Raw genomic sequence first — 19,572 nt, forward strand, 5'->3', positions numbered from 1 at the left:
AAATGTATTGTTTGTGTACTGCCATCTGAAGGGAGCAAAGCTTAAGGTAGAGAATTGAGGTTTTCCATAATTTAGGTTTTAATATTAAGGATATAGTGCATCCTGTGAAACCTGACCAGATGTGAGAGGTAGACCCCAAGGCTATGACTGTGTAGAGTGAAGGTGAGTGTCAGTGATTTTTTTTCTGGCACCACTCCAGTTTCTTCATCCCTTCCTATCACACTGTGGCTCCAGAGCAGTTGTGCTCTTTTTAAACCACTCCAAAAACCAGGGAACATGCCTTTTGGTCAAAGCAGGCATGGGTAGCAGCCTATAAAAATGGGCTCATGCCATAACTGCCTGGCATAAGGTTAGGTAGGACCCAAGAATAATGTCCTAGCTTTGTGTTATATCTTTTGCTTCAGTGGATCTGTACTTTAAAAAGTGGGATTATATCAAACTAAAACGCTTTTGCAGAGCAAAGGAGACTGTCAACAAAACAAAAAGACAACCTAGCGAATGGGAGAAGATATTTGTAAATCATACATTTGATAAAGGGTTAATATCCAAAATATGTAAAAAACGTACATAACTTAGTGTGGGTGTGAAAGTGTGTGTGTGTGTGTGTGTTTGTGTGTGTGTGTACACACACTAAACAATCCAGTTAAAAATTGGGCAAAGGATTTGAATAGACATTTTTCCAAAGAAGATCTACAGATGGCCAATGGGCACATGAAAAAGTGCTCAACATCACTAATCATCAGGGAAATGCAAATCAAAACCACTATGAGATGTAACCTCACACCTATGAGAATAGCTGTTCTCAAAAAGACAGAAAAATAACAAGTGTTGGCAAGGATGTGAAGAAAAGGGAACCCTTGTGCACTGTTGGTAGGAATATAAATTGGTGCAGCCACCATGGACAGCAGTGTGGAGGTTCCTCAAAAAATTAAAAATAGAACTGTCATAAAATCCAGCAATTCCACTTCTGGGTATTTATCCAAAGAAACAAAAACACCAATTTGAAGAGCTGTATACACCCAGTATGTTCATTGTGGCATAATTTATAGTCGCCAAGATAATGGAAGCAACCTAAGTATCCATCAACAGTATCCATCAACAGATAAATGGATAAAGAAGCTGTGGTGTATATATATATATAATATATATATATATATATATTATATATATAAATCTAATATATGTATATTATATATATATTATATATATAAATCTAATATATGTGTATTATATATATATCTAATATATGTATATTATATATATATATCTAATATATATATATAATGGAAAATTGCTCGGCCATAAAAAATAATGAAATCTTACTATTTGTGATAACATAAATGGACCTAGAGAGTATTATGCTGAATGAACTAAGTCAGAGAAAGACAAATACTGTATGATTTCACTGTGGAATCTAAAAAAACAAATGAGCAAAGAAAACAGACATAGACTCATAGGTACAGGAAATCAATTGGTGGTTACCAGAGAGGGGAGTGATTGGGGGGGTTGGCACACTAAGTAAAAGGGATTACTTAGTTGTACAGACTTCCAGTTGTAAAATAAATAAATGATGGGAATGTGATGTACAGCATAGGATATATAGTCATTAATATTGTAATAACTTTGTATGGTGACAGATGGTAACTAGACTTACCTTGGGGATCATTTTGTGATGTATAAAAATAACAAATCACTACAATGTATACCTGAAACCAATAGGATATTGTATATCAATTCTACTTCAATTTAAAAAAGTGAAACAGGACCTTGTAATAGGGATGAAGGACACTGATAGACCATTCAGAAATATTAGTGTTTTCTCTAGGAAGATGATTTAACTCTACTAACATTAGACCCAATTCTTTACTTTGAGGGAAACTATTTTCTTTACCAATGCCCCAGGGAAAGACTGGGAGCAGTGGAGGGAAGTCAGTTGACTGCATTCACTCACCCTAGTTTGTCCACAGACCAACGTTGACCTTTTTCAGGAAGCTGTGAGCATCAGCCAGAGAAGTCTGTAGGGTGTTCAAGTTTTATACTTTGAGAAGCCTAAGGAAAAAGCTCCCGGGTAAACTTGGAATAGTCTGGCATCATCAATTAGTTACCTCTTGAATATCTCTTGAGTGGTTACACTCTGTTGGACACACTATGAGTTTGGCTGCCTAGCTTTGTGAAGTTTGTTTCTATTTACTTATTAAATGCAATATTCTGCTTTTGAAAAATCCTTACACACATGGAAATGAGAAATCAGACTATGGGATCAGTGTGCTTCCTGGCCCTGTATTTCCTCTGCACTCATGTGTATGCATCCTTTGGGGCACAGACACAGAATGGTGCTGGAGTCTATAGCCACTGGGTTTGTTGGCTGAGAATAATGAGCAACCAGTCACTTGCTCCTAAGAAATCAGTAGCTTCTATCTTCATGCTAAATTGATTGGAGCTTACCTGTATGTTAACTAGCTGGACTTTCAATGAAAATTTGAGGGGTGCCTGGGTGGCTCAGTCAGTCAAGCATGAGACTTCAGCTCAGTGATGATCTCGTGGGTTCAGTGAGTTCGAGCCCCGCGTTAGGCTATGTGCTGACAGCTCAGAGCCTGGAGCCTGCTTCATATTCTTTGTCTCCCTGCCCTTCTGTTTCCCTCTCTCTCTCTCTCAAAAACAAACATTAAAAAGAAAAAAGGTGGGCAGTCAATATTTGTTGAATGAATAAATGAATCTTATCTAGATTCTTGGCCTTTTATCCACATTGGTAATATATTACTTAACCATGAATGTGCAGACTTATGCAGATTTCCTTAGATATCTACAAGTTAATGATGCACGGTGAGTATTTCTATAAAGTATTAGTATAAATTTGAAAGTATTTAGATTAGACTTGTCTGCATGGAGGCAAGCAGGTTAAATTTTATGGTTCCTGTTATTTCTAGTGATAAGAGACTTGCATGTGAATATGTGAAAATTGTGAAATTTTAAGCATTTGTGAAGTTTGTGAAAATTGTAAGCATAGTATTTCTTTATCTGTTTTTGTGCTGTTGTGTAAAAGAGTCAATTCTGTATTCACAGCTGGAGTTGGTGTAGGTTTTAAATTCATTAAGTGGACTCCTCCTTTCCCACCTGGGGGTAGATCAGCCCAAGAGAAAAAGAGACTTATTTTAAGGCTTCTTCCTCTTCCAAATCCCAAAGGTCATGTTGCTAATGCCTTCTGGAAAGAAAGGGAGATTACAGCCAGTATATTAAGTGGTTACTTTCTGCTGACTGTGCGCATGCCCACACACACTTGTGCAAACATACTTATACCTAAAAGAAGAATCCTTCAGAATGAGGCTTTTGTTAACAACTGTGTGAGGAGTATTTATTATTGAAATTTATTTTAATATATAAATAGGCAAACTTTATTTCTAACTCAGAGTTAATACGTGTCCATTGTGGGATGTTATGAAAATAAAGAAGACAACAACAGTTGCCCATAATCCTACCGCACAAATAACAACCATTCTTAGCATTCAGTCAAATTTGCTTCCAGTCTTTTTTGATGGGTTTTTATGTAATTTTAGTAGGAACGTTTAGGATAAGCATCTTAACAGATACTTAAAATTTTGTGTGAACATCAATTTTAATAACTACATGATATTCATCTTACAGATAGATACACCTTACTACTTAACCATTCTCTTAATATTGAGATTTGGACTGTTTTCAGGTGTTTTTTTCCCCTTCAGTTTTTTGATAACACAAATAACATTTTTGAGATTAATATCATTGTCCTCTACCTTTATTACTGTTTCCTGAGGTTCGATTCCTAGAAGTAGGATTACTGAATCAAAAAGAACGACCATTTCTATAAAGTTCTTAACCAGGTATTACAAAATCACATTCCAGAGACGTTATGCCAGTTTTCATTTTCACCGTGGGTGTGTGTGAAAATAACTTTTCCCTCCTTTCACAAGGAGGGAAAACTGTACTTGTTGCCAAGCAAGAGTCAAAAATTACACAGAAGTTTAAATAAATTTAAACTTTAAATAACTTCTCTCTCTCAGACAATATATTCTTTTAACATTGTTTCGGTGTAGATCCTGTACCCATGTTTTAACTTTGGATGTAGCCTAGAATATTGTCCAAAGGAAAATAGAGTGGTTTTTATTTTATTAGTAACAGTTAATATTTTCATTATAGAATTTTCACCCTTTTACAGGGAAGTCTCTATGTTAGATAAGAAAAGAGTCAAACAAGTCCATTACCTTCCTATAGAAGAGCTAGTTTCTTGTAACCTTTGTTTAGGTTTTAATCACCCCAGAAGTTTTATCCCTCTTAGGGCCCATGGGTTGGCTCACATGTCCTATGAGTAAATACAAATGCTTCCTTCAGTTGGAAGCAAAACCAGTACACCCATTACATAAAGTGAGTTAAAAAACAAGAAGAAAGAATAATATAAAAACTGAAGGAAGGTAGTAAGTAAAGTATTTAGCTTTCTGAAACAATTCAAATGGGGATAGGAAGTTGGTTTTAAATGGCTTAAGGGAGATTAGGGTTTTAAAGTTGGATAAGGAGTTTGGTGCTTTGGTTTAGGCATGGCATTGCTTTTAAAAGATTACTTCCATATTTGACAACAATTCTCACTGGAGATTATAAAGCAAATAGTCAATTTTAAAACACTATGGAATACAAGAGGGCTTCTTTTTGTTGTTGTTTGTTTATACAAAATGATTGCCTAGAGTTAACAGGCTGAGTCCTGAAGCCCACATTTCATAACACTACTGAGGATCTGTCACCAGGGAGAATTCAGCAGAGGTTGTTTAATGCACTTAATTGAGATTATCTGAGCTTTTGGTTTAAATTACTTTGGGAAAAGTCTAGGTACAAACGGCTTCTTTGAAAGGTAAACATACTTAACCTCTAAGAAAAAAGGTTCAATTTAAGTTCTTTGAAATTCTTCAAACAGGTAGTAGCACCAACCCTTACTAATTAAATGAGTATAAACTGAATAATGTGTAAAGATTAAATCTCTATACATCAGTACAAGTGTTAATATAATTCTATGAACAGTGTGTTTATTATTGTACACTTGTTTGAAAATGCAATCAGGTGCCGTATTAGAAAATCATCCCCTGCCAATTTAGGAATTTCAAAAGTAAAAAGATAGTACATGCTATTTTGGTTATAAAGTATAGTTAATGATAAAGTTTAAAAATTGAATTCCTTATTCTGTTCCACCTAGGAAGGAGGGCACATTAAGATCAAGGATCAAGAATGACATATACTTTATGTGTTAGCTGTGGATAAATACTCAAAAGTTGGTTTAACATTTTTGCCCTGTCTTCCTCAGCTCCTTGACCTGTTTATGGTTTGGGATTGGTCTACTTATCTCGCTGATTATGGACAGCCTGCTTCTAAGTACCTTCGGGTGAATCCAAACACAGCTCTTACTCTTTTGGAGAAGTGAGTATATTCTGAAAACATTTTTGCATAACATTTTAGCATTTTGTGATTTAGTGATGATTGAAGAACTAGAGATTTTCAACAAAAGAGAAATGTCTAAATGGAGCTTAAAAGCTCAGTCCATTTTAATGGCCAAAACATAAGCCTCTTTCTTTCTTGGTGCAGTGTTGGTGTAGTTTTTATATGAGATTGCTGTTTATGTTCATGTGAACAAAAATTTTCCTATTGCATCCTCAATAGCAGGCTTAATTGGCCTTAGGAATACGTTTACTGGAGATGAGTGAGAATTGGAACTTTTTTTTTTAATGGTATAACACAGAAAAGAAGGTGTTTTGTAAAATGTGGCTAGCAATTGGCATGTTTGCTGTCGATATCCTACCATGATGGACTTGGATTCTTTGTGCAGATAGAGAAGTATGTGATAAAAAAAATAAATAAATAGAAAAAATAAAATAGTAAGAACTGAAGTAACAGGACATTTGCTGGTGCATCTTGTCCAATTAAAAATGACAGAAGTTTAGGGGTTACTTTTCCCTCACTATGTGACAGATTTTCCTTTCGCTTAATCATATTTCATTTTAGGTTATCAGTATGAAAAATATCTATTATTTTCCCACATTTCAAATATCTGTGATGTATTTGATGTGAGATGTTTAAAATAAATGTAGGGGCGCCTGGGTGGCTCAGTCGGTTAAGCGGCCGACTTCAGCTCAGGTCACGATCTCGCGGTCCGTGAGTTCGAGCCCCGCGTAGGGCTCTGGGCTGATGGCTCAGAGCCTGGAGCCTGCTTCCGATTCTGTGTCTCCCTCTCTCTCTGCCCCTCCCCCGTTCATGCTCTGTCTCTGTCTCAAAAATAAATAAAACGTTAAAAAAAATTTTTTTTAAATAAAATAAATGTAAATTTACCATATCATGAAACACTACTGAGGCCAAAAATAAATAAATAAATATTGCTTTAAATTTTCTAATGTTATTTTTCTTTCACCTTGTCTTGTTATGAATGTGATTTGCAGAGTCCATAGAGGGTATGTATTTTAGCATACTTTGTGGAATGATATTAGAAAATAGTATGATATTAGAAAATGTAACATACTTTAGATTTACATACTAATGCAAAAACACTACTTCATATAGAATGTAAAATGAAGCTGCTAATTTTTTGTGTGGTTGCTATCTATGTATTTTTATTAGTACCTATTTTCTTTGAAGAATATTTTTCAAGCATAGGACTGGTGTGAGATAATTCAGAGCATGCCAAGATAATTTACTTATGACAGCATAGCTTTTAATTTCCTTTTACCAAGCCTCTCCATTCACATATATTCCTAGGATGAAGGATACTAGCAAAAAGAACAACATATTTGCTCAGTTCAGGAAGAATGATCGAGACAAACAGAAGTTGATAGAGACAGTCGTGAAACAGCTAAGAAGTTTGGTGAATGGTATGTCCCAGCACACCTAGACTTCGATTGCACTCAGTGACACCAAATCTGTGATTCAACATTGATCTCTAACAGGCACAGGTCATGATACAGTAATTTGGTTGCAGAATTAAAAAATGGAGTAGAAAAAAGACACTAATGAGAGATTAAACAAGAAACAATAAAAATATCATTTCTACGGATTTTTAAATAATTGGATACTATTTTATATGTGGAAAAGGTGACATTAATTTTTTTCACTTTTAGGGAAAAAAGGTAAAACATATAAATCAGGTCAAAAATTGTATATGAAATTGATTGTAAATACATTAGAAAAACCTTATATGCCTCTACATATAAGTATTTTTTTCTATTCAGACTTGAATGATTTTTCTGGGTTTTTTTTCATCAGTATCCAGTTTTGGAATGCAATCATGTCTGATATGGGAGTATTTCACTGTCATTTTGTGACTGTTAACTTTTATTTTCATCTCAATATGATTTAAGTAGACTAAATTTTCCAGTTCTGCAGATTCGGCAGGGGGGTGGTATACAAATCTTTAAAGGTCCCTGAAATCAAACTTGATTTCTGTAAGAATATGAATTATTTGTTCTCCTTGGATGGTTTAATTTAATGGTTCTGAATATGAAGAAAAGGTGTTTGTATTTTCTTGAGATGCAGTGTTGCTGTTGAGCAGGGTTAATATTTCTAACTATATTGTTTGTAGCTGACCCCATTCTAGGATTTATTTGGTTTGGTTTGATTCAAGTTAAAAGAGGGCAGGAACGAAGTGGGGTAAGCTACTTGAGGTGCTGCTTGTGCTAGGGTAGATATGTTCCTACACACAGAAGTTACCCCAGGGCTCAGGTTCCTTTCTTCAGTGGCAGATCTCAGTACCTGTCCGCGGTATGGAAACAAGCCAAACCAAATGAACTCTGGAAAATCTGAAATGAACGTACATTTTCTTCTGTGTAAATTACCACCATGGTCCTAATGATAATATCAGTCTGATCGCAACTTTCTTCTCATTGTATTTATGCTGAATATTTCTTTTCCATCTTCAGGATTTATGCCTGTAAGAAACTTATACTTAACTCTGTAAAATAAGTGTAAAGAATTATATGTACATTTCTTGATTTTGTGATGAAATATTAAAAATGTTGAGCAAGTTGAAAATGCATTGCTATTGCATCTATTCAGAGCTTCCTGATTTAAAATAACTGCTTCCTTCAGAAAGACTGATGTTATTCCCTAGTTATTGGAATGGGGAGTGTCACCAAAACAAAGATACAAGTATTTATTGACCGCCTCAATCCTAAAGTACTGCACATTAAAAAAAAAAAAAAAAAAAAAAAAAAAAAAAAAAAAAAAAAAAAAAACCCTACATGGAGAACATGGTAATTCTTCAGGCACAATAAAATCTGGAAATTAGAAGAGAGCGGTGAACAGCTAGCTCTTTTTGAAGACTGTGGAATGTGGCTGCCCCTCGCGCGCCTTACCCAGCCCTGCAGGGCATTCGGGATGTCTCTCTCTGGCTTTCTTTGAGGCGTCCCCGGATCCGGAGAGACGCCGCCTCAGGACTGCTTGGAGTAGACCACCGTGGGTCCACGGCGGTGATGGTGTGGGGTTCCCTTTCTTCTATAATACATACAACATCCCGCCCCCTTCCCGCCAACCCGCGGGTGGCACTGTAGGGACCCGCACGAACCCTGGGGCATTTGGAGCCCTCGGACGGACCCACACAAAACGGAGAAGCAACCAGGTAGACTGACTGGGGTCGAGCGGGGTGGCCTCCGGAGTGGGAAGGAACGGTGAAATCGGCCCTTGAGACCCGTAGGGCGCCCGGAGATCTCTACCTCTGGTGGGACTAGGGTGTCTCAGTGAAGCTCTGGGCAGCAGTGACACGCACGACCATGTTTTGAAGGGGTCCCGAAGTGGTAGGTCAGAAACCGGGGCGGTGTGGGGATGCCCGGGAATCTCGACCCCGGCTACCCCTTGTAGGTCCTTGCAATGCGAGGCATCTAAGACCCCGGTTTCCCTGGGAATTGAAACAGAGCAAAGGGGATAACCCTTTCAGCTTGCAGTGCCGGAAGGGGAAGGGGCACCTGCAACCCCGAGGGTGGGGATGCCACAGAGCCCGCGTTAGCGGAGAGCGCGGGGTTCGCCCACCCGCGGGGCTGCGGCGTACAGCCGGGCACTTCTGGCGCGAAATCGCAGGCCCCGCCCGAGGATCCGCGCGGGGCGCGGCCCCCAGCCCAGCCCGAGCGCCGCGGCGGCTGCCACTCCTTACTCCTCGTCCCTGGGTGAGCGTGCCGCTGCCCACCGCCTCCAATCACTACTCTGCTCGGAGGGCTTTAAATATGCATGGGCACGTCACGTTGTATGAGTCGGGACCGGTCCGTAGGGAGGGAGCCAATATCTATATAAATGTGGCCAGGGTGGGCCGGGAAGAGAGGGAGGTGGGGCGGGGGTCTACAGCCCCGGTGACCGCAGCCCAAGTTGGCAACACCGGTGAGTTGCTCCTCTCTCGGCTCTCCCTCGCTGCTTCTATCAAAGGAGCGCTGACCCGGGGAGGAGGTGGGAGGTGCCGCGGGTGCCGGGCGTCCCCGGTCCCCAGGCAGCCGGCACCCCAGCGAGGACCTGGCATTTGGGCCCAGAAGGCGTCGGACTAGAGGAAGGCACGTTCCCTAAGGGCGTGTGGTCACTGCCGCCTTCTACTACGGGTCTGCTTCTGGAGCGAAGTCCCTGTCCGAGGTTATAAATCTCGGTTTTGGTCCCCAAGCCCCAGGCCCTTTCCGGACCGAACAGGTGAGCACTGCGTGCTACCAGCGCCCCAGCTCTCGCGCCCCCAGTGCTCCGAGCCGCCTGGCCGTCCCCCGCAGGCTCGCCATGTTCCCCTGGGGGCTGAGCTGCCTGTCAGTGCTGGGGGCAGCGGGCACCGCTCTCCTGTGCGCCGGCCTGCTGCTCAGCCTGGCCCAGCACCTCTGGACGCTCCGCTGGACGCTGAGCCGGGACCGGGCCTCCGCCCTGCCCCTGCCCAAGGGTTCCATGGGCTGGCCCTTCTTCGGCGAAACGCTGCACTGGTTAGTTCAGGTGAGTGGCTCACACCCCATCGTGCTCTCACCCCGACATGACCCCTTCCTCCCTGACTCCCACGGGACCCTCCTCGCTCTCAGTGTGCTCCCAGGGTTCGTAGCCGGTCTCGTCCTATAGCCCAGGGCCCCAGAGAGCATACACAGCCCTCGCCTTTGTCCAGCTGCTCCCTCGAAGGGACCGTATGTCACCGGGGTTCTCCCCAGCGCTACTTAAACACGACACGACAGGACGCCAGGGTGAACAGAGGGGTTCTAAGAAGCATTCGCTCTATACCCTGCAAGCACATAATCAGGAAGCCCGGGCGCTCTCAGCCATTGAGCCCTCGGGCTCTCACATCCCCATTCTGAGCCTCAGTCTCTTCCTCGCCCCAACGGGAACAGGAGAATCTACATTTCAATAGGGTAGTCGGGAGGCCCATTTGAGACTCGGTTTTGTAGAGACTCCACGCGCCGGCCTGGAGCAGGGAGTTGTTACCAAGGGGCGGTTGGGAGGCCTGGGCCAGACCCCCAGCCGAGACCCAGCAGCTCCAGCCTCGCTCCGCCTCGCTTGCAGGGCTCTCGCTTCCACAGCTCCCGCCGGGAGCGCTACGGGACAGTGTTCAAGACGCACCTGCTAGGCAGGCCGGTGATCCGCGTGAGCGGCGCCGAGAACGTGCGCACAATCCTGCTGGGCGAGCACCGCCTGGTGCGCAGCCAGTGGCCGCAGAGCGCGCACATCCTACTGGGCTCGCACACCCTGATCGGCTCAGTCGGTGAGCCTCATCGGCAGCGGCGCAAGGTGAGCCAAAACCTGCGATTCCTGGGCACCTATTGTGGGTCAGGCCGGGGCTAGGTTTTAGGGGCACACTTGGAAGCTGGCAGAGCCCCCTGGCTAACCAGTGGTGGCTTTGGTCCAGTCCCTTACCTTTTGCCGCTTTGGGTTATAAGGCTAGGACTGGGACTTAAGGGGCATTTCATCTCCAATCTTCTATGTGTGGATGATACCAGAATGGGTGGGGAAAAGGGACCAGAAAGCCCCCTTGGAGAGGGACCAGGGACGACTTCCCGGAGGAAGCGGCAGCTGGAACCTGGATGGATGGGAGGGACTGTAAACATCAGAGATTTAGTCTGGGAATGGCAATAGCAAAAGCCAACACATTTAGGTCTGGGCCGCTTAGGAGAAGAGAAGGGGACCGACATTGGCATTCTGGTGCCTCTGGAATCGCGGAGCAGAGGAAGCCGGACCATGGCCAGTGCTGACGCCGCGGGCTTCCCACAGGTCCTGGCTCGAGCGTTTAGCCGTGCGGCGCTGCAGCGGTTCGTGCCCCGCCTGCAGGGGGTGTTACGGCGCGAGGTGCGCTCCTGGTGCGCGGCCCGCCGGCCGGTTGCTGTCTACCAGGCCTCCAAGGCTCTTACCTTTCGCATGGCTGCGCGCATCTTACTGGGGCTACGGCTGGACGACGCGCAGTGCGCGGAGCTGGCCCGGACCTTTGAGCAGTTTGTAGAGAACCTCTTCTCGCTGCCCCTGGACGTACCCTTCAGCGGCCTGCGCAAGGTACTGCCGCTCTGGCCTCAGACCTTCCTCGTGGGGCTTCCCAGCGTGGGTGTGTCTTCCAGGCGAAGACCAGTCTCTCTGCGCACCCCACGCGTCGCCTCTCCCGGGGAACCGAGGCTTCGCCCAGGGTGGGGAGGTGGCATGGTGTGGCGGTGGGCGTCGGGGCTGGCCTCTGTCCTCACTGGCTGTGCGATCCCAGCCTCTCCGGGCCGCGCCTGCCGGGCCCGCGCGCTCGACCCAGCAGTCGCTGGCTTCCTGACTTTGGGTCTCCGTGGTGGGCACCCAGCCCGTCATCCCAGCACGGCTCCAGAGCGGTGCCCCCTGGCCCGGCCTCCAGCGCCTTTGTGGAAGCCCGGATGGCTGCGGAACCGATGGGAGCACTAGCCCCGCAGACACTCCCCCGGCCTAGCCCGGGTCGGAGAGGTGTGGGTGCCGGCTTCCCGTCCGCGGCCCCGGCCCCGGCCCCACTAATTTCTGGATCAGAGAACCGCTGCTTCTTCAGACCTCAGAGCTGTGGGCCAGGCCCAGAGAGCAACCAGGAGGGCCGAATTTGCCTTTTCCTTGTCTGTAAGCTGGGGCTTCTCACTGTCCTGATGCCTTGGTTTTTGTTTCCCCGAATAAAAAGAATGGTTATGTATAAAGGGGCATGCTGTAGGCTGATGGCTTTGAATGCTTTTTCTGATTTAAAGTGTTATTATTCTTATTTTACTGGTGAAGAAACTGAAGCTCAGAGAGGTTAAGTGACTTACCCAAGATCACACAGCCGGCCAGCAGAGGCAGGATTTGAACCCCATCTCCTATGATCTGAAAACCCAAGTGCTCAGATGCTTTTGCTGTGCTTGCTCCCTGAACTGCCTACCTCTTGCCTACCTGCTTACAGAGGCTAATGCTTAGACCCACCTCCAGTAGTGTTCTCTAAGCCAGAGCTCTTTTGGATCCATTAAAGTGTGCCTTCCTGTCTACACTGGTGCCCACTGCCCCTGCCTAGTCTAGTGAAGGCAAAGGGCAATGGACTGATTTCACCCCACCAGGGACAGTATAGAATGTGATCACCAAGAGAGAATTATGTGTAGAGATGGCGGATAAATTCCTGAGCATTTATTGAGCTCCTGCTATGTGCCAGGCATGAAGCTAAGCTGAGAAACTTGACACCTGGATCTCAGTGGACCAGAGCAGCCCAAGGAAGAAGATTTGGGGGTTAGGTGTGAGTCCTGGCCCCCTCAGACTTCCTGTCCCACCTCCCCTCTCTCCCCACATATCAGGGCATCCGGGCACGAGACCAGTTACATCGGTACATGGAGGAGGCCATCGCAGAGAAGCTTCACGAAGACAAGGCTGCCGAGCTGAGTGACGCCCTCGACATGATTATCCACAGCACTAGGGAGCTGGGCCATGAGCTCTCAGTGCAGGAGCTGAAGGTAGGTGGTGGGAAGGTTTTACTTCTCCCCCTTTTGCATTCCTAGCAGGTCTCCATACACATGCTACATCCTTTCCTCCCGGCCCCTAACAGAGTCCTGTTTGGCTCTACTTTAAGCCCTGGGAACTCCTTAGGGGGAGGGGAAAGGGGAGACATGGGTTCCAGCCATGGCTTAGCCATACCCACCAGCTCTGTGGCCTTGGGCCAGTCACCATCCCTCTCTGTAGGAGTGTGGAAAGGCATGAATTCTTGGCCCTTACTTACAGGTTCTGGCCACAAACAGACCTGCTCACCCACCCCCTTCTCTGTCACTCCATGCCTTTGCCTCTGCAGTCCCCAGTCTATGAAACCCCCTCCACTCCTTTTCTCTACAAACCCTAAGGGCTCAGGGTCGAACTCCATATCTTCCTTGAAGCTCCCTCTTCTTCTGGAAATCGACATTCTCCTTCCCTGAGCCACCTTGTCACCTGGCACTGCTAACCTCTTTGGCCACTGCGTGGTCTCTCCAAGTTTAGAGCCCCTCCCCATGTATGCATAGAGCACAGGCAATGGAAGTAAGGAGAGAAGCTTTGGAATGGCCCCCAGGACCTGCTGGAGAACACAAAAAGGAGTGGAGAGGTTGGGGAGGCAGGGGAAAGTTAGAAATGGGAACACCTCAACCCTTCCAAAAGCAACTACCAGTCTTTCTGAGTTAATTTCCCACTTTCCAAGACCCATGCAGGGTAAAGCTCAGCCTTAGTTTCTTCTTTGAGAATGGAGCTAATAATCTGTCTCCTGACTCCTGGGGTTATGAGAGCTGCAAGAATCCAGGGGGTTAGAAGTAAATGAGTCCTGGGAGAGCCCCTGGATAGGAATAGTTCCTAGCTCTGAAGAGGAGTGTTTGACAGGGTGTGACAACACCCTCCAGGTTCTCAGGAAGAAACCCACTGATCAGGAATCTTCAGTTCTGGTCTGGGCATCAGGGGCAGGCCAAGCAGATTAGGCCTGGCCAGGAAGGACACTGGGACTCCCCATGTTGTCCAGGGCGGGCAGTTAGCCTTGGACCAGGTCATTCATTCCACAGATATTATGATATATCTATTTGGTGTCAGGCTCTACACTGGGACTGAGGATATAGCGGTGAGCAAAACACAGCCCCTGGCCTTGAGGTGCGGGAAGGGAGGGGTACACATTCATCCCATGATCAAATAAATAAATGTATAAACACAAACTGTGGGTGCCACTAGGAACGAAGACACCAGGAGCTGGGAGGGCAGAGGGAGGCAGTAAGTGCTGGGGCTTGGAGGATGAAGCCCTCCTCTGTGCTTACTAGTCAGTGCAGACCAAGAAGAGGTTTAATCACTCACTGGACCACTCCACCCAGCTGGAGGAGGAAGCCCTGATGACTCCTTTGCTTGGAGGCTGGCGCCGCTGCTACAGGTGCCTTCCTCTGTCCTCCTCCCATCCCAATTCACTGTCAGGACGCCCAACAGGAATTCAGGCAGCACCACCAGGTGGTTTAGAGCACTGGACTCCTGAGCCCGACCGCTGGGACTACCTTGAACGCCTCTTGGAGCCTCAGTTTCCACTTCTGTAAAACGAGGGCAGTAATTGTGCCTTATAGGGTTGGGATGAGAATCAAAGGAGTAACGCTTAAAGCACTAAGAATAGCACACAGGATAAGTTCCTCGCGTCTCTGGGAGCCCTTCCAAAGTAAGTGGATAGATCCTGGTTTGGGCCGTTGCTATATGTGGCTTTCTCAAGGGGCAGACTTGGGATTCGATCGACTCCGGGCCTGCTTACGGAGCCGCCACTCTGGCTTTTGCTCAACGGTAAATTTGGGCCCTTTGCTCCCCAGCCATAGGGCCGGGAGGCCTTGCGGCCAGGGCCCGCTGCGGGAGACTCAGCGCCGCCCGGGCTGTCTTGCAGGAGACGGCTGTGGAGCTCCTCTTCGCCGCCTTCCTCACCACGGCCAGTGCCAGCACGTCCCTCGTCCTGCTGCTACTGCAGCACCCGGCGGCCGTCGCCAAGATCCGGCAGGAGCTGGCGGTGCAGGGGCTGGGGCGCGCTTGCGGCTGCGCGCCGGGGGCCGCGGGGGGCGGCACGGGGCCCCGGCCCGACTGCGGCTGCGAGCCTGACCTCAGCCTGGCGGCGCTGGGCCGTCTGCGCTACATCGACTGCGTGGTCAAGGAGGTGCTGCGCCTCCTGCCGCCGGTGTCCGGGGGCTACCGCACTGCGCTGCGCACCTTCGAGCTCGACGTAAGTGCGCGCGCCGCCCCGCACCCCGCCGCCTCCTGCCGCGGGGTCGACCGGGCGGGGTCGACCGGGCGGGGTCGGGGGGATTAGGACCGCGAGGTCACCTCTTCCCGCCCCCCCCCCCCCGGGGCCTCCGATTTCCGCCTACGAAGGGCGCCGAGCCCTGTCCCGTTTACCGGAAAGCACGGTTGAGGGGGCGCGAAGCCTAGCGCCTGGTGAGCGGATAAGACTAGGAACCCCGCCTACTTGAGCTTTTAGCGGCGGTGAGGGTCGGTCAACTCAATCAGAACCGAGTTTTAGAATAAGACATACTTTTCTCCCGTTAGCAGCACTCCCGTTAGCCAGTGAGTGTGGGTGGGAAACAAGGAGAGCCCCCAACTGTGTCCCGTACCCCACCCTCTGCTGCCTCACAAGCAAGGAACCGGCCATTGTTAGCCGGATCTGGCTCCGTTTGTATTAAGCCGTTGGGCAATTCCCTCTTCGCTCTGGGCCTCAGTTTGCTCTCTGGAAGGAAGTGGTCTTGGTCCCTTCCAGCTCTGACACGTCAGTCAGGTGGTGTCAGGGCTGGGCGGCACAGTGGCAGCATCAGAGTGGAGCCCTAAACTTGCGAAACTGAGGATGTTTGCCTGAATGGCTGTCACTGCGGTCCCCCTCGACCCCAGCTCAGTCGCTGGGCGGCTCCAAGCAGAGATGGGGCACTCCCTTCCCTGACCCTCGCTTTAAACAGCCAAGGAACATCTGTGGCCCATTCCACACCAGGGGTGGAGTGAACCATAGCCACCGGGATTCTGCCCTGGAGGAAATCATCAGGAGAGAAAGGAGGCCAGGGCCTATACTTCATCCCAAATGGATGTGAGGAAGATAGAGATCTGCAGTAAGGAATGACACCAAAATGTTTTGGGGGCTGACATTTGAAATGGAACAGCACACCAGCAGAGAGGGGGACCATTCAGACGAAGGTGGGTGGAATCATGAGGTGTTTAGAAGTGTTTTGGATGCTGCATCTTGGAATTCAGACTTTATTCTACAGTCTCTAAGGGAAACAGAGGAAGAGGAGCACAGGTCCACCAGGGGGAGCAGAGGGAGAGCCATTGTCCAGTTTACAGATGGGAAAACTGAGGCCTAGAGAGGAGAGAGAGAGAGAGAGACAATGTTTTTGGTGATTCTAAGATCTGTCACTTGTTGAGACCCACTGAATAGACATCCTGAAGCTATTCAGGCTAGGGAAGCAGGAGAGTTAGGGGGTTGGAAGACACATCAAAAAGTAGAATAGTTGAAAAAGCTGAAGGTGGATAGAGGAAACATGAAGGCTGCCTTACAACCTTTTAAGGATGCCTGGGTTTGAGTCCCATGTTCACTTCCTTGAAGTGTGGCTACCAGACCTGAATATGATTGTACAGCAAGTGGAATGGGGGTGGGAGGGTGTTCGGGTAGAGAGTCAGTTTTCAGTTCAATGCAAAGAAGAGCCTTATAATTGAGGAGATCATAGAGGAATGAGGGTCCCTGTCATTTGTGTTGTTCCCGCCCATGCAGAGAGTGGGTTCAGAACTAGAATTTAGGTCTCTTGATCTAATGTCAGAAGAAAAAAGAAAGACAAACAAAACAAAACAAAACACTGAAGCATACATAACAACAGATTACATTTACTGACCATCAATATATATGCCAGACTTATTCTATTCTCACAACAACAAAACGGGCATTTTTGTTCCTGTTTTACCAGTTAAGAAACTGAGGCTCAGAGAGATTGAGTATCCATCCTAAGGTCACACAGCTCAGCAGAAAAGGAGCTGAAATTGGAACGCAGAGCGTTCTCCTAGCTTCCGGGTTAGATGAACGTTCCTGCCGATTTTTGGAAGCCTGTTGTTTGCACCCGGGGTGGAGGGTCGGGTCGGGCCTGGGTCCCAGGTGCCTCGTGGTCAGGTGGGTCTCCTCATTCCCCGCAGGGCTACCAGATTCCCAAGGGCTGGAGCGTGATGTATAGCATCCGGGACACGCACGAGACGGCCGCAGTGTACGGCAGTCCGCCTGAGGGCTTCGACCCCGAGCGCTTCGGCGCGGCGGGCGAGGAGTCGCGGGGCGCCTGCGGCCGCTTCCATTACATCCCCTTCGGCGGCGGAGCGCGCAGCTGTCTCGGCCAGGAGCTGGCACAGGCCGTGCTCCAGCTGCTGGCCGTGGAGCTGGTGCGCACGGCGCGCTGGGAACTGGCCACGCCTGCCTTCCCCGCCATGCAGACCGTGCCCATCGTGCACCCGGTGGACGGGCTGCGGCTCTTTTTCCACCCGCTCGCGCCTTCGGCGGCGCGAGATGGGCTACGCCTCTGACCCTCTGCGCTTCGGAACAAGGCTTGGCCAGCGGCAGCGGCGCGCTCTCAGCGCCGCCCATCTGCGGCTTCTTAGGTTTCTTAGTGCCGGGCAGGGCGCTCGCTCACTCGCTCAACAAACGGTCACCGAATGCAGCTCTGTGCCAGACTTTGAGGGCGGAGGAACGCGAGCCCCCGCCACTGCGCCCGCGGAGCCCGGGAGAAGCGCCCAGGCCGGTGGGAAGGTGCTTCCTGGGCTCTGAGCCCTGAGGAAGGAAAGGTCCTGAGCCCAGCCTCTTAAACCTTTACTAGGTTTGCTAACAGGGATGGAGGGAACAGATCTTCACTAGGAGCTGCGGGTCCTCGCCTCCCTGTGCCAAGCCCAGGAGGTTGCATGGATCTTGGGGCCGCGGGGACGATTGCCAGGGGAGGGTTGGACCGTGCCAGAGGCCCAGCGAACGCAGCTGGGACCTGCAACCCTTGGGAAGAAGCGCATCTCCGGTCTGGCTTTGGGCTACAGTTAAGACATACCGAGAAGGCGCCCAACAGAAAGCCCTCAGGGAGCGGGCCTCGGCTTGGGACCTGCGGCCACTCTGCTGGTCTCAGTCTCAGCAGAAACATGACTGTGGGCTCTCCCAGGGCTCTGAACAGCTCAATATCATTGGATTCTGCTGGTGACTTAAAAGAAAAATTCCTACTTCGAGAACGTGTTTAATCTTTCCACATATACAAGGGAGAACAGGCACATGGAGATATCTCTAAGGCTGGATTATTTTCATGGGAGGTTGAGACATAATCAGAGAGGTTTGGGATATTTCTAGCGATAACAGAAAGGCCAAGAAGGAAGTTTCCCGGCAGCAGTTGAGCGAGGAGGCTAAGGCTTAGCTGGGCAGCTGCTTCCTGGTGGGAAGGTGGAAAGACCCACCCCAGAGTATGACCAGAGCTCTCCTCCTGAGCACATCCCAAGAGCTGGGCTGAGAATTCTCTCTGTAATAGCTGGCTGCAGGGACCTTCCGGTTCACTACCTCAACCCCCTCCATGGCATAGGACAAACAGAAGACTTCCCTGAGGAACTAGCAATGCGCTCCCGGGCTATTTGGCCAGTGGACTGGCCACCCCATCTGGACTCCTCTACCCCATCACTTACTCCTTGCTCGGGCCTCTGGGCCTGTGGCTACCATGTAGGGCTCAGCCCTTTGTCCTTTCATAGTGATCCCTATGGCTTAAGGACTCTGACACAGAGGTTTCCACTGGTGTTTAAATCAAAGCCAAGAGCCTCCAGTGGCACCATTCCCAACAGCCCACTGCAACCTGCCACCCATCTTCAGACAGGCCAGGGCAGCTGGACATGATGGGTGAGCCAGGGAAGTTGCCGCCCAGGCCCCAAGCTGACCCCTTAGTGAACCAGAAGGAAGCTAGTGCCCTCCTGACCTTATGCTTAAGGTGGATCCCCGGGCCAGAAGGAAAGGGGGAAGCAGCAGGCGCAGGCAGGGCCAGTAGCTCAAGAGCGCAGCGGGCCCTTCCGAGAGAGCTCGGCTGACACTGCCATAACCCCCATGCAGGGCAATTCATCACCCACTGCTGATCACAGGCCCGGCGCCAGGCCATGGGCTCTGGGAGGCAGTGGAGCCAGCAAAAATGGCAGAACCGGGGCCTGTCCTCAGGGTGCTCCCTGAGGCTGCAGACAACATCCGGGCTGAGAAGCTCCACCAGGGGGAGGGGGCAGGAGGATCGAGGCTTGGGGTGGATTTCGACTGGGGGGAAGAGAGGAGAAACATAGGAAGGAGGTTCTCCAAAGCCTCCATGGTGTATGTGGTAAGAGACCTGGTTTACCTGCTCTGGGATCGGTACTAACTATAAGCTCCAGTAGGGGCAGCTTCAATTTCCCAGCGATACATCATTTTCAGTAATTTCAGGGAATATCTGAGCTCCTGTTTCAGTAGTTCCAGATTCTCTGAGGAAGGAGCATACTGGTTCTTGCCCTCACGGGCTGCATATGCTTACAAAGGAGGTAGATAATAAATAAACTAGCAAGCGAAAGAGTGAGAGTATGTCAGATGGTGGTAAGTGCTGTCAGGAAAATAAAAGCTGGCTGTAATACCTGGTACCTGGGGGCTAGACTCTGCAGGGT

General features: G+C 48.5%; 2 protein-coding genes across 10 annotated transcripts in view; both read left to right on the top strand.

Annotated features, from left to right (window-relative positions):
* The window catches only part of EXOC6 (exocyst complex component 6), a 296,860-nt gene extending 288,681 nt beyond the window's left edge, over nucleotides 1-8,179 (top strand). For all 9 annotated transcript variants that reach the window (XM_042908852.1, XM_042908849.1, XM_042908850.1 and 6 more), the window contains 2 exons: nucleotides 5,324-5,436; nucleotides 6,766-8,179. In XM_042908852.1, coding sequence (XP_042764786.1) covers nucleotides 5,324-5,436; nucleotides 6,766-6,898 — 246 coding nt within the window. In that variant the 3' untranslated portion in view covers nucleotides 6,899-8,179. The remainder of the gene's footprint in view (nucleotides 1-5,323; nucleotides 5,437-6,765) is intronic.
* Nucleotides 8,180-9,327: 1,148 nt separating this feature from the next.
* LOC122202562 (cytochrome P450 26C1) lies at nucleotides 9,328-19,086 on the top strand. The gene is made up of 6 exons (XM_042908983.1): nucleotides 9,328-9,951; nucleotides 10,507-10,731; nucleotides 11,212-11,487; nucleotides 12,750-12,905; nucleotides 14,813-15,142; nucleotides 17,086-19,086. Exons 1-6 carry the CDS (start codon nucleotides 9,748-9,750, stop codon nucleotides 17,461-17,463), a joined length of 1,569 nt encoding a protein of 522 aa, XP_042764917.1. The 5' UTR covers nucleotides 9,328-9,747; the 3' UTR covers nucleotides 17,464-19,086.
* Nucleotides 19,087-19,572: the final 486 nt, after the last annotated feature.

This window comes from Panthera leo, chromosome D2, assembly GCF_018350215.1.
Source record: "Panthera leo isolate Ple1 chromosome D2, P.leo_Ple1_pat1.1, whole genome shotgun sequence".
Classification (NCBI taxonomy): domain Eukaryota; kingdom Metazoa; phylum Chordata; class Mammalia; order Carnivora; family Felidae; genus Panthera; species Panthera leo.